General features: G+C 43.6%; 1 protein-coding gene across 1 annotated transcript in view; it reads left to right on the top strand.

Moving 5' to 3' along the window:
- ppp1r16b (protein phosphatase 1, regulatory subunit 16B) overlaps window positions 1-9,482 on the top strand; it is a 192,204-nt gene extending 182,722 nt beyond the window's left edge. Inside the window, exons 9-11 of the mRNA XM_079510323.1 lie at window positions 25-154; window positions 2,354-2,498; window positions 4,875-9,482. Coding sequence (XP_079366449.1) covers window positions 25-154; window positions 2,354-2,498; window positions 4,875-5,408 — 809 coding nt within the window. The 3' untranslated portion in view covers window positions 5,409-9,482. The remainder of the gene's footprint in view (window positions 1-24; window positions 155-2,353; window positions 2,499-4,874) is intronic.
- Window positions 9,483-14,857: the final 5,375 nt, after the last annotated feature.

Genomic DNA, 14,857 nt, shown 5'->3' with positions numbered 1-14,857 from the left:
CCTGCTTCCAACCTGTGCTTTTAGACCTGTGTGAGGATGAGGAGTTCAGAGCCATCCTGCTGGACCTCAAACACAAGCATGACATCATCATGAAGTCACAACTCAAACACAAGACCTCGCTGTGCAGGCGAACGTCCAGCGCCGGCAGCCGTGGGTAGGTACTGCCATCTGGTGGTGGCTTCCTGTAACTACAAGTTGTAGTGTTTTGAGTGTAAAATGTTTTTGTGTGAAGCTGTCCGAAACCAACAAAGCAATGAAGCCACACCATTCCAACAACAGTTGAGTTGAATAAATTAAAGCATTGGATTATGGGCTATGTAAGTCAGTACATACAAAAATGTACAGAGGACAGCTAAATCTGAGGGAAATGGCATTTACAAACAATGGTAGTCAAGTCACTTCATTTGTAAAGTATAAATCAACTAAAGTTGAAATTCCACTATTGAAGACCAATTTTCCAAATCACTCCTGACACTGTGCAAACTGTTCATTGCAACATCTTGTGAGCTTCTAGATCGGCTATTTTCTGTGACGATTTGGTGTGAAAACAGTAGGGGACCAAGTATAGAATTAAAGCCTCACCATATACGGTACATAAACACAGGACCATACCATGAATAATTATACCTTATAATTATACCTTATTTCACATTTGTTCACGTTTTATTCAGTCATTATCATTTTGCCCTTTATCAAATCATGAACGTTTGAACTTTGCCCATCAATGAATCTTTTCTCCAGTAACTATATTTGGATAAACCTTTCAAATCAATCTGTGTTTTAAAATGTAAAAGCTTTTAACAGTGAGTCATATTCAATGGGCTAAACATGTAACATGGTATGGTCATTTAAAAGTAAAGGAGGCTTGGTTTGGCCAAGCATTTACCCTATGCAAACACTCTGGGCCAGGGGAGGGTGACCTTTGACCTACGGACTGGGGGCAGAGCCTGTCAGCAGGGGTTACTGAACAGGGGGAATCTGGCTACTATACTCTGCTGCTACATTATAAAAAACAATGCAGGAGAGTAAATGCAGCCACGTTGTGTACAAATTGTATCATAGCTGTCGGACAGAAACAAAAAATAAATAAAATGTGTGTGTGTGTGTGTGTGTGTGTGTGTGTGAGTGTGTGAGTGTGTGAGTGAGTGAGTGAGTGAGTGAGTGATGGATGGATGGATATATTGAACACCCTTTACATCTGTGTGTGTGTTTTACGAATATTGAACTAAAACTCCTAACTCCATTGGATCTTTGAACTATCGGATAAACCACCTAACTCCAACTTGTTGACTTAGGTAGTTTGATTAAAATGATGAATCTCCACATTAATGGTCAATTACCTCCTAACTCCACTTGAGCTGGATTTGGGTAAAGTGATGATAATATAAGATCACATTCAAGTATCTGACAATATAGAGTCACCATACTGACTTTGATGAAGCGGTATTGTGTTGTTCTAAAACATGTATTTTGTTTTATTTTTTTTGTATTTTTCATTTCCTGAAAAGTGAATATTTTGGACATAGCTGGTTTCTGCGCAACAGCAGAGATATCCACGACAGCAGCAGAGTTGTATCCTCTGTTTTTCCTGTGCTAGCCCCTGCTGTGAGAACAGGTGTCTGTCTGTTTTGGGTTATTTGTGTCTTGTCTGTCCGGCCTATTCACAGCCCCGAGAGCCTGTGTCCTGCACTATACGACCATATGAGAAGAGCGGGTTACATATAGAAGCTACAGTATGAGTCCAATATGGCCCTGCTTGTACAGTACCAGAATAACAAGGGCCTGTTCACCAAACAGACCTAATCTTTCTATACTCCTCCTCCTCAATTGTATAAATATACGCTGTGTAAAATGTGTTCGGGTGGTTTTGGAGACATTGTTCAGGCGACTGTCAGAGCTCCTGTCAAATAGAAGAATGACTTTACCGGAATTATTGTGAGTCGAAATTATACGACAGATTTGTCACTTACTCACTTGTTGCGTGAACTAAGGATGGGTAATTTAACCAATATGTATTGAAACCAAGATTTTGATCCAGTTAAATTAGCTCAAGTTTATCAAATAATCGAGAAGCTGTTTTTTCATTTCTCATTTATCAACGAATCCACGCGGAAAAAATCGAATAGATTTTATTTTAATAATCGACCGTATTATATACATCTTTGTACAATGGTGGCATACAAAAATAGTGAAAATAGCAAATGTGTGTTGTGAGCTTGTAGACACGCTATTTTCACTATTTAAAAAAAATAATAGTCGTTCATTAATCGTATAATCGAGGCAAAGGTTTTGGCATGTGAACTCATAGCATCCAGCTCCCAGCGTGAACCATAATGTGCTTGTTGATCCCCAGGAAAGTGGTGCGGCGAGCCAGCCTGTCGGACAGGCACAACCTGTGTCGCAAGGAGTACGAGACGGAGGCCATCGTGTGGAGAGGAGGGAGGGAGGAGGAGGAGAGAGAGAAGGAGTCTGACCAGGAGAACAGCCATGTGGTCAATGTGAGTCTGGAGGGAGGGAGGGAGGGAGGAGGAGGAGGAGAGAGAGGAGTCTGACCAGGAGAACAGCCATGTGGTCAATGTGAGTCTGGAGGGAGGAGGGAGGGAGGGAGGGAGGGAGGAGGAGGAGAGAGAGAAGGAGTCTGACCAGGAGAACAGCCATGTGGTCAATGTGAGTCTGGAGGGAGGGAGGGAGGGAGGAGGAGGAGAGAGAGAAGGAGTCTGACCAGGAGAACAGCCATGTGGTCAATGTGAGTCTGGAGGGAGGAGGGAGGGAGGGAGGGAGGGAGGGAGGAGGAGAGAGAGAAGGAGTCTGACCAGGAGAACAGCCATGTGGTCAATGTGAGTCTGGAGGGAGGAGGGAGGGACGGAGGGAGGGAGGAGGAGGAGAGAGAGAAAGAGTCTGACCAGGAGAACAGCCATGTGGTCAATGTGAGTCTGGAGGGAGGAGGGAGGGAGGGAGGGAGGAGGAGGAGAGAGAGAAGGAGTCTGACCAGGAGAACAGCCATGTGGTCAATGTGAGGAGGGAGGGAGGGAGGGAGGGAGGAGGAGGAGGAGGAGGAGAGAGAGAAGGAGTCTGACCAGGAGAACAGCCATGTGGTCAATGTGAGTCTGGAGGGAGGAGGGAGGGAGGGAGGGAGGGAGGAGGAGGAGGAGAGAGAGAAGGAGTCTGACCAGGAGAACAGCCATGTGGTCAATGTGAGTCTGGAGGGAGGAGGGAGGGAGGGAGGGAGGGAGGGAGGAGGAGAGAGAGAAGGAGTCTGACCAGGAGAACAGCCATGTGGTCAATGTGAGTCTGGAGGGAGGAGGGAGGGAGGGAGGGAGGAGGAGGAGAGAGAGAGAAGGAGTCTGACCAGGAGAACAGCCATGTGGTCAATGTGAGTCTGATTGTTAGAGATCCATTCATACCATTATTGATGCACACTTTAACCCATTCTGGAAGGGAACCCCTTTTGGTGTTTTAACTAAGTATTGTTATACTTTAGCTATTGAAAAATAGCAGATCTACAAGCTCGTAGCGCGCCAACCGAGTGGCGCGCTACGAGCTTGTAGGTCTGCTATTTTTGAAATATCATTAAAATGAGGCACAAATCTTCTTTCTTTCAGAAGACTCCAATGCCTAGCCGATCTAGGCATTGGAGGCATAGTCTGTAACTTTATGTTTACATAACTATAACTATATATATATATATATATATATATATATATATATATAAATCCTTTTACATACGTTTGTTATACTGTTTTGATAGATGTATTATTGTGTATACAGTATGTTATAGAGATGTTGGACCCTGTTATTGATCCCGCGGGGAATTTCAGTCGCCCAGAGGCAGCACAGCATTTACAGTGTTAAAGCGCATACAACATAATACGTTGATGATGACATTCATTGGCTATAATTCATATTTGTCTGTGTGTGTCATAGCTGAAGCACTGGATTATAGAGCGTCGCAGTCCCGCCCCCTACCATGGCCCAGGAAATGATTCTCCGTTCATTTTCCTCATAGACATTTCAGAAAGTATTTATTTAAAGACCTTTACGCCGCGGACAAAGCCAACTCGAGTCGTGACAAATCATGACAACAAACACAATTTTTTGGGCCGAACAAATAATTAGAAAGAAGAAATAAACGGCAGGTTACAACACTTTTTTTGTTGTTTTTCTTCTTTGTAATTATTTGTTTGGTCCAAAATATTGTTTGTGTTGTCATGAGTTGTCACGACTCGAGTTGGCTTTGTCCGCGGCGTAACCGTCTTTAAATAAATACGTTTTGAAATGTCTATGGGAAAAATGCATTGGGATTCATTTCCTGGGCCCCTGGTAGGGGCCCAAATAGACCCTTGTCCCTTACCCATGTCTGTACCTCTGAGAGAATACAAAAGGATTTGGTTCCATTTGTACGGCTGCTATTAGGGTGGCTGTGGCTCAGGAGGTAGAGCAGGTCGTCCCAATGATCCCTGGGTCGGCGGTTCGAATCCCGGCTCCTCCTGTCCACATATCGAAGTGTCCTTGTGTGTCCTAGACAGTGTCCTATTGGGCAAGACACTGAACCCTACATCGCCTCCAATAAGTCGGTCGGTGTGAGCTCGCCACCATTGGTGTGTGAATGTAGTAAGTGAGGACGCTGGCGTCGACTGTTCGCCGCTTCACCTCCCAATGTATGAATGAATGAACTTGGAAAAGCGCTATAAAAATGCAATTCATTATAAAAATGCAATTCATTGTACATTTGGCACGGAGGATTTTACAGTGTACTGTAGATTCTGGTCCCAGAGACTAAATATTTGTTAAACTTGGTGTCTAGCCCACAACTGAAATCAGGCCTTCAAAATGCTTCAGCATCTAGACCTTATCCATGTCCTTCACGCCTGCAGGTCAAGCCAGTAGTGGCTGTAGCCGTGCCGGACAAACTGGCAAAGCCCACCATCCTGAAGGACAGCCTCGGCAAACAGAACGGCCTCATCTCCACCGCCACCTCCACGCCGCCACAGCCGCCCCCCAACGGCAACGCTCCGCCCCCCAACGGCAAGGCTCCGCCCCCCAACGGCAACACTCCGCCCCCCGACAGCAAGGCGGCGGCGGTCATCACCAGCCAGCCCACCACCGGTGGCGACGAGCCCTGGCCCCGGGAGCGCGCTCAGACGCTGTCGGAGCTGAAAAAGCAGCGGTCCGCCGCCAAGCTGCTGAACCACCCATTGCTCAACGGCCACCTCGGCAACGGGTCGGCGGACCCGCTGTTGTGCGCCGACGCCAAGGCCTCCCCGGAGGACCCGCGCATGCCTCTGGTCTCGTCCAATGGCAGCGCGGTGTTCTACACGCCGGCCAGCGGCGACCCGCCCATCCTCAGACTGAAGCAGCCCATGGAGGAGGAGCAGCCCAAGGGCCGCGACTGCTGCTGCGTGTCGTAGCGCCGCCGTCGTGGTCACGTGACTCTTTTAGTGGAACAGGAAGCGATCGCACAGGAGGCGAGGCGGAGTTACTGAAGGAAAGGAGGTCCCAGAATGCACTAGACGGGGGAATGGGACCAGTCTGATGGGAGTTTTGTACGTGAACTGTGACCCCAACCACCACCACCACACACTCCCCACAACCCCCTAAACTCCTGGCCTGTAACGAATAGAGACCTGACCGGGGTCCCGTCACCACTGTGACTGTTTGCTTGTTCAAATCGAAAAAATAAACAAGGAAGGAAAGCCAGGATGGAGCCGCTTCCTGTCCTCAAAGCACCGTACGTCCTTTCCTAAACGTCATCCTGGACAAGGAGATAGGGGGGGCCATTGCTGGTCCTTGTGGTCATGTGTAAGAGGAGAGCATGGATGCGTGTTCCTGCACCTGTCGAACAGGACTCTGCCATCTGATGCCTGTTGAAACTGGAGGCCTTTCACTCCAAAATGCTGGCCCATGTTTAAGTGCTGTGGGAAAAAAACCAAGGAACACATGGTACAATCTTTACAAGAAAGACAGAACAGAGGGAAGGAGAGGAAGGAGAACAAGCAGTATTTTTCTTGTCCCCACAGATCCAGTTCGCCTTATGCCTGATTTATACTTGGTCGCGTGCTGTGTAGTGCACCACAAATAGCTGATCTACAAGTTTGCGTTGTAGCTTGGCTATATTTGATGCGTGACACTGGTATACCCATAGATATATATAAACTCTAGATAGCTCACCCGCGCTGTTGGCCAATGGAGAGCGACGTCGTTACGTGGCGGCCATCTTACCTCGGGACACATAACATTGTGACTATGGGGCATGTACTCTTAAATGACCATAACTTGCTCAATTTTCAACCGATTTTCAAACGGTTTGGTTTGTTATAAATGTCAGAGACGTCCGCATACGTAAATTATTTTATACGACGTTCATATAAAAAACATAAATTAAGCAGATAAGCGTCCTGAATCACAGCCACGTTGACAACGTTTGTAATAAACCAACCCGTTTGTAAATCCGTCGAGATTTGAGCGAGTTATGACTGTTTCTGTTTGAGCTGCCATTGAACATACTGTACTATAGCCCCGAAGTAAGATGGCTGCCGGGTGAACGACGTCAGAAACTCCGCCTTGAGCCATCTAGAGTTTATATATATATATCTATGGGTATACCACTAAGCTATCAATCAGGTCTTATGGGATGAATGAACGTTGTGAGATGGTACAGTATGTGCTACCCTGGCGCAAGGAATCAGAGGACAACTCTTTTACCGTATCAATCACCACATTACTCCATGTTCTAACAGCCTTTCTATTAGGACGGTCGCGTTGGTGTCAAACGACGTTCTACAGCCTTTACATGGGGTTAGGCCACGGACAGGCTAAGAGGCCGTCATAGAAGGATCCGGGTGTGTGTTGTACTGTAGCCCATCAAAAATGTGGCAAAACGTAGCTAAAGAGATGAGTGAGTGACGTCTCTCCTGAAGTATTCTCTATGAAATGAAATGAAATGAAATGCTGCCTGTCTGAATAAAGGGAAGGAATGCCATAGAACAGTGTTAAAATATCCCACAAGTGTTGTGCTCCCACAAGAGACTTAACTACTTTAACCCTGGCATCCCCCATGTGGGGCATGTCATTATAGGCGAAAATGTTCAAACATTTTCAATTTATTTTTTATTTATTTTTTCAGTTTTATGTCCTGAAAATAGACAGATCTAGAAGCTCACGACACTTGTGCCGTAAGCTTGCAGATTATCTATTTTGAGTTGGAAATAATACAAAATAATAATAGTTGAACATTTTTGATAATTTTTAAAGATTATTGGGCATTTACAAAAAAGAAAAAAAATGGGGCTTAAGTGGTTTTATGTTGCAAAGAATACAATACTGCACTAGTGTTTTTAAACTGTAACTTTAACGTCCAACTGTCGACTATATCTCACCTCACCATCTTCCGTGTTCATTCCCAAAACATACACGCCAAATCCACTTTGTGCTTATTTACCCCATAATAGATAATTTAAGCAAGCATTGTTTGAGACTATTGTATAGCTTTAGTATTCCTTATTTATGAAAATAATGTTATGTGCAAAGAAGAAACGTTATGATTGGTATAAAGTTGCGTGTATTTATTATCTGTGTGAGCTGTGGAGAGCGATTGCAATAACAGATGAGCTGGTGTGACTTCCAGCGAAGCACCTTGTAGGACAGAAATTCAAAACGTTAACATTCATCTGTTGAAAAAGAGGCTTGGAGGGGGGGGGGGGGGGATTGTGTACTTACTGTATCTAGATGTTGTTAAGAGACACACAAAAATAATCCATTGTATGTGGGTGCATAGCTCAGACATATATTGCAAAGCCATTTAGCAATTTTTTGTGGCCTTTTTCCTGTCCCTGTTTGGTTAGCAGAATTTGTTAGTGAATAATGTCTGAAATGCTATACCCTGCAGTATTACTGTAAAAGTGAGAATTCCACACATACTTGGTCTTAAGTTATACATGTGCTTGGGTGCATATCTTTAGTTCCGACGTCCTAACAGTCCGACACACTATACCCCAAACCCTATCCTAACCCTAACCGCACGCGGAGGCCACAGGTGAGTCTTAACCGGCCACGTATGTTGGACTATTGGTACGTTGGACTAACGTATGACCCTCCATGCAGTACTGAGGCTTGATTTATACTTCTGCGCTGGGTGTCGCGCACAAATAGCCCACTTGTGGGCTTGTAGATCGTCTATTTTCGGTCTACAACACCCATAACTGGGTATAAATCGAGCATAACCCGAGCAAGAGCAGTCTGACACTTCCCAGGATTAAACCATGTAGTCTACTGACTGATGATGCTACATGCTACTGTTGACCTCCAGCATTTATACAACAGGTCAATAACATGCTAATACCTGCAACATGCATGCAACAGAACAATAACATGCTACTATCTGGTACTAGCATGCTATATTGTCCTGCAGTTTGTATCCAACAGGTCAATAGGTCTTGAAATGGGAAGTAGTTTAGCAAGCAATTTTAACAGTTCTTCTAATGTCTCTGTGAGTGCCAAAGAGTCTTCCATGATACAAAAAAAGAACAAGTTTGAACATTCAGAACGTGTGGAGAAGGCTTTTTCTTTGTACATTCAGTAATGAGTTGTTGGTTCAGGTTAGTGGCCATTTCCCTAATGCCTGATGTATCCCTCTATGCCACTAACGCCTCATCCCCTTATTGTACAGCGTCAAATACATGTACAGATTACTGTAAATATGTTTGTATTGTTAGCCCTTTACCCGTTTTCCCATGAACTGCAATTCCATGTTTTTGTTGTTACTATTGTGGCATTGTACTGTAACTGTGGTCATTCATTTAGGAATATGGAAAACAAATAGCCATTATGCTAACCAATATGAAAAGATTTCCAGTTATTGGGGGATGCTGTGAGTTTGAAAGAAAATCTCCTTCAGTAGTGCTATTGTATAGAAACTGTCAGGAAAGTACTCCACTAGGCCTATGTCACTGTTACAACTACCCCCAAATTACAAATTACAAATTCAAACTTTGCTGTTGATTCAGAATCATTATGGGGGATTGTTTTTTCTTTCCTTTTTTTTAAAGAGGTAGTATATTGTGAAACTTACATGATCTACAATATTCATTCCTTTTTTTGTTGAGTCATATTAATTGTATTGAATTCACTTAAGGCCATCAATTAATTTCAATTTAGTATGCCTTATTTTTACTCAAATTCAGGTTCCACTTTGGATCAATTAATTGGGGATTGACGTTCAAATGCATTTAATAGAGTTTAACCATAGAAATTGGTCAACACTGACATTTAAGCTAGACAGCGAAAGGACAACCAAGGGTGTAAAATGAAGAGCAATTAGTATTATGAAGGATTTGTCAGGGCTTGTGTAAGTTGTGTCTGAATGCAGGCCTCACTGTAACAAGTATGACTATTTAAAAAAAGAAAACGAACTACTGATTTTGTAATTACTGGAAAATACTGATGGTTGCATTAACATATTTTGAATAAATTGTATATTTTGAGCATTTTATATAGTCTTTCCTGAATTTGCAAGGCTGTGTCTTAACAAGAGAAGGACCACCGTCTTTTGTAAAAACACATTTATGTTCTGGGCGGGAACCCTTTTGGTGTTTTAACTAAGCATTATGTTATACTCTAGCTATTGAAAAATAGCAGATCTACAAGCTCATAGCGTGCCACCGAGTGGCGCGCTACGAGCTTGTAGGTCTGCTATTTTTGAAAAATGCGGCACAAATCTTTGAATATTATATTCTTTCAGAGCGAATGTTTTTTTTATTTTGACGCCAGGCCTAAATGGGTGTCCAGTGACCCTCAGGGTTCTTTGGTGGACCCAAATGGACCCATATGCTGCGTTCAGATCAAGCCCCCAGTGAGGCTCTCCCAACGTTGAAGCGCTCTGCCCTACTGGTCAGAGGTATAGCGGGGGGTGGGGGTGAGTGGGTGGGTGTCGCTCCGGTTCGGCCTCTAAACTTTTATTACTGTCTATATGGTTCACACCATAGAGTATATAAAAGGATAGAGACTGATCTGGCGCGAAGCTCCGCCCCCCCGCTATTCATGTCAGTGGAAGTTGCTCAGTGGCGTTTTGAAGCACCCGGAAGGACCGTCTACTTCCGCCTTTTTTCGATTTCGATTTTTACAAAATGCGGAAGTGCAAACGCGCTCAACGTTAAAGCCCAGCTGCACGGCGTTTCCTCGTCATACTTCCACGGTACGCCTGCAGTCCCTCCTCTTACCGCTAGGGCCCAGAGCTTCAACGTTGGAAAGCCTCACTGGCCCCTTGGTTCACACGGGTAGATGTAGTTAAACTGCACATAATGAACCTTGCCACACAGGTGACCCAGTCTTCAAAGACACATCTCATGCAGGTTAATAATATCAAGTCAAGTTTTTCATTGTTTGTGTTTTTATTTAAAACCTTATTCACGTTCCACGTTAGTATGCCAGTGCAGCCCTGGCTATACTATAAGCAGAGGTCTATGAGATGGACACATCACTGGGGCTGAAATGAAACAATCCCAGGGCTCTTTGCTATTTAATGGCATATTTTAAATGTATTCAGTTGCTCTTGTACTTACTGCAAGTCTGAGCTACTATAATACATGCATGTCACATTCACATTAATGGTGCCGTTTACTAATGTGCCCTCCTTTATAATGTCTATTATAATTTACTGTGTGTGTGTGTGTGTGTGTGTGTGTGTGTGTGTGTGTGTGTGTGTGTGTGTGTGTGTGTGTGTGTGTGTGTGTGTGTGTGTGTGTGTGTGTGTGTGTGTGTGTGTGTGTGTGTGTGTGTGTGTGTGTGTGTGAGAGAGAGACTCTCTCTCTCTGAACTTCCTCTCACTTGCTCTGGGGTCACTGGGCTCAGCAATTCTAAATGCTTCACTGTGGTGGTGGAGGCGTGACTTTGACACAGCAGTTGGTTTAGAAAGGGGCAGAGATGAGGAGAGGGGCCAGTAAAAGACAACTCGTATGTTGGCCAACAGTACATTTCATATTACTATCCTACATATTTATGTTGGGCCATGTCAGCCTGTAGGATTTATATTACTATCCTACATGTATGTTGGTCCATGTCAGCCTGTAGGACTTTGAGCACTAGGCTAGCCCTGCGGATGTAAATTTCAGCCCAGCAACAACTGCATTTTTGTTCACTTTAGGGGAGTGTTATGTGGTGGACTATTGTCATATTGTTCACCTATATTTTGTACATTCTTTTGAATGTAGCCTATTAGCCCACTGATTTGAAACACAAACTGCCTAATTAGTCTAACGTGTACACTAAACTACTTTTCCCAACGTCTAGAGAAAATATGCCACTCATCCTATGTTCCCTTGGTGACGGTCAATGCTTGAGGGGCATATAGACTGAGAGACAGAAGCACAATCCAGACTGCATCTGTGCTCCATGGCCCTCCCATTGTGCCTCTGCTGTTCTCTGGGCTGGACGGACCGTATTCAGGCCGAGCCAGCTGGCTCCTTCCCCAGTCCTTCAAACCCTTCAGACCCTCCGCTCCTCTTCAGCGAAGAGGGGAAATGGATCGAGGCCAGAAATAACATAAAGACACAGATCACACCACAGATTCGCAGAGGGATGGATGGATGGATGGATGGATGGATGGATGGATGGATGGATGCAAGAAGGGAGATTGGATGGATGGATGGAGGGGGGATGTAAGAAGGGAGATTGTATGGACGGATGGATGGACGGATAGATGGATGGGAGCCTGATTCCAACATTCCAACACACCACTAATTAAGGGGATAATGGGAGGTAAAGATGTATTTACTATTTATGGATGGACAGAAAGCTAGTTGGATATCGACACTGACCTCCCTGCCCGCCCTCCATGCCCGGCTTCCCTGGGCCCTCACCCAAATACGGCCAAATTAGGTGCGTGGTTCCACCACGGTGGATTCGAACCCCTCGACTCTGCAGTGGTGGGAAGGTACCTTTCCACCACGCCACCCGGAAAGATGGATGGATGAATGGATGGATGAATGGACGGAGGGCTTAAACTACAGCTTGAGAGGGAGGCATGGAGTAGAAAGATGGATGGATGAATGGACGGAGGGCTTAAACTACAGCTTGAGAGGGAGGCATGGAGTAGAAAGACATACGGCTGGATATAGACGGATAAATATTCAGTGTGGAGGAACATGGACCTTTAACAGGAGAACATGGCCGTGAACTGACCTGCTAATTCACTAAAAGACAGATTGATCATGGGTCAGAACCTCTGCTCTTTTCCCAGGAGCAGGTGGATTTATGGGGTCTCAGTGGCTGGCCACGGCTATTTGAACTGCATCCCATTGTATGCATAATTTAAGAGGTCTAAGTGGATACTCTTTCCGTCATGTTATGCATGAAGGTCTGACAGACTGGTGATAAAGAGCTATTGAGGAAATGGCCCGAGTATAAAGCCTGATTTATGTTCCTGCAACAACGTTGTGTGTGACACAAACATTGTATATAATATATTCTATTTCCAACTGAAGAGTGTCGAGGCATAAATCAGGCTGAACTCTTCCACTCACTTGTGACTGGTTGCTCTTCACCTCTTAAGCGTAAGAGAGATGTTTCACGCATTCTTGATTCCCATTCATGCAGGAGCACAGAAACACTAATGTGATGGTGTTGGTGTGCACAGGGTCCATCGCCCAGGACAGTCTATCACAAGAGTCTATAGCAGTATAACAAATCACACCCGTGTAAAGTAATCATCATACATCTCATTCCAGCCAATCACAATTTGCGTCCACAACTTCGTCTTCAAGATTTGTGTTCGCACAAACACTCAAAGCTGGCCATTCATTGTCAATGGCATGCAATGTTTGTGTTAACACAGTGTTTGTGTTTACACAAACCCTCAAAGCTGGACATATAGGAGATCATGTATGAGGATGAAGTCACGTGATGTCATTTGCCATTGGCTTGGCCTGAAACAATTTTCATCACAAAAAGTCCATAGACTTGGCCACACACATGGCGTCATGTGGGGAACACACAAAGCCAGGCGTTACTAGCGCCCCTCAAAAAGTCCTTAAATTGTCACTTCACAGTGTATCCGTGTTGGGGCGATATGATCGGCTGGTGCCTTTCTCTGTCCTCAATGTTCTGTCTACCTGATATCCTGCTGTACAAGCTCTGCCACGCCAAAGGTGTGACCATCGTAACTTTAAAAGTCATCAGAAGCGTTAATATTGTAACCGCGAGGTAGCAAAAAAATGTTATGAGTCACTAACATCGACTTTCTGTTCAAAAGATCAGGCTTATAATGGAAGTGGACGGCGGGGGAAACATTTAATTGACGGACCACAGCGGACGCGAGCATTGCCTAGTGAAAGGGAAGCTACTATACGGTAGATATAAGAGAGGCTATTCAATAAAACACCCAAAAGACGTCAATGACAGGAATCAACATTGGGGAAAAAAGACGTCAAAGACCGTCTTTCTTTGGCAGTCAAAGAGTTTGTATGTAGAATAGAAGCCTAAAGGGAAACAGAGACACGCAATTATTTTGTATTTACGTTGCACTGTTCAATGTCAAAAACACAATGAAATAGTCAATCACAATTCAACATACCTTGCATACCGTGCATGAGAAATACTTTCTTCCTCTGCTCAAAGTGAAAGAGTCATGCATATTTGAATGCGCAAGAAAATTATGCATTGTGAAGAAGGTAGATACAATTGGAGGTTCAAATTTAGGCTAAGACCCGGATATATTTCTACTTGCAAAAAAGAGATTTCAACCTTACTACTACTTTGTACTACTAGGACTTATGTTAAAAAAATATGTTAAAAAAAAAAAGAAAAGTTTTATGAAAGTTTTATGCACATTTATAATAATTATTAAAATAATAACTAAATTAATTTACACTTTCACAATAATACATAATACATGTTCTAGACATTCTAATGATCACACAAATATATGTATTACATGCATTTTAGTTACTTTTATCAGGGTTAAAGATTAAAGGTCATAGGTCAATTTTGAAGTTGTGTAAATTTGTGCCTCTGTGGGGGGTTATATGCAAATATCATGACCAATGACATTGCAAGACTAAACAATGAACATCAATGATGATGTTTAGGTGAAAAAAGAACAGAAAAAATGTAATAATTAAGTAATTAATAAAAATAAAAATGTTACCGAGAAGCATCGTTGGGTCTTACAGAGTTAAAGGACAACAGCATGATTCCTCTATGGGGTGTTTTCAAGAAAATGCATAAAACAGGTCATGAAAAGTGCATTCATGCTCTGCCACAAAGAAATCCACTATTCAAACGAGTGCAGTAATACTTTGCTGGCAGTGGCACATTGCAAAAGATCAACATTGCACAGGAAGAAAGTCTACAGTGTCTATAGCCTGTTGGCTTTAGACACTGTAGACTTTCTAACCTTCTACCCAAATGACACATCCAATATTCTGCTCTGTGCTCATGTATGCTCTTGTTTTATATGTTATTGTCTCGTTCATTTTTCCTGCCTTTTTTTATTGTTGCGTTATATTGCTTTGTTCTGTTGTTTTGACCTTGTTCAGCATTTTGGTCAGCCTTGGCTGTTGTAAATGTGCTATAGAAATAAAGTTTGATTTGATTTGGGCCCTATCTTGCTCCACCCCTTCCTTAACCTTTATCCCTAAACTTATTTGCCATTTTTTTACTATTATTTTGAAAAACCTTTTAAGATACCGGTAGTTCAAATAGCCGATCTACAAGCTCACAACATGTCGATGTGGATCGGCTAAAAATGGCAAATATGTTTAGGGGTAAGGGTTGGCACAAGATGAGGCTTTTCCACTGCTAGATCCATCTCACCTTATTCACCCCTTTGCATTCCTGTAACCTACATACTGTATATGTGCGAGAC

The sequence above is a fragment of the Electrona antarctica genome (assembly GCF_951216825.1).
Source record: "Electrona antarctica genome assembly, chromosome: 9".
NCBI lineage: Eukaryota > Metazoa > Chordata > Actinopteri > Myctophiformes > Myctophidae > Electrona > Electrona antarctica.
The sequence above is the reverse complement of the archived record's forward strand: the minus strand, read 5'-3'. Positions and strand labels throughout refer to the sequence as shown.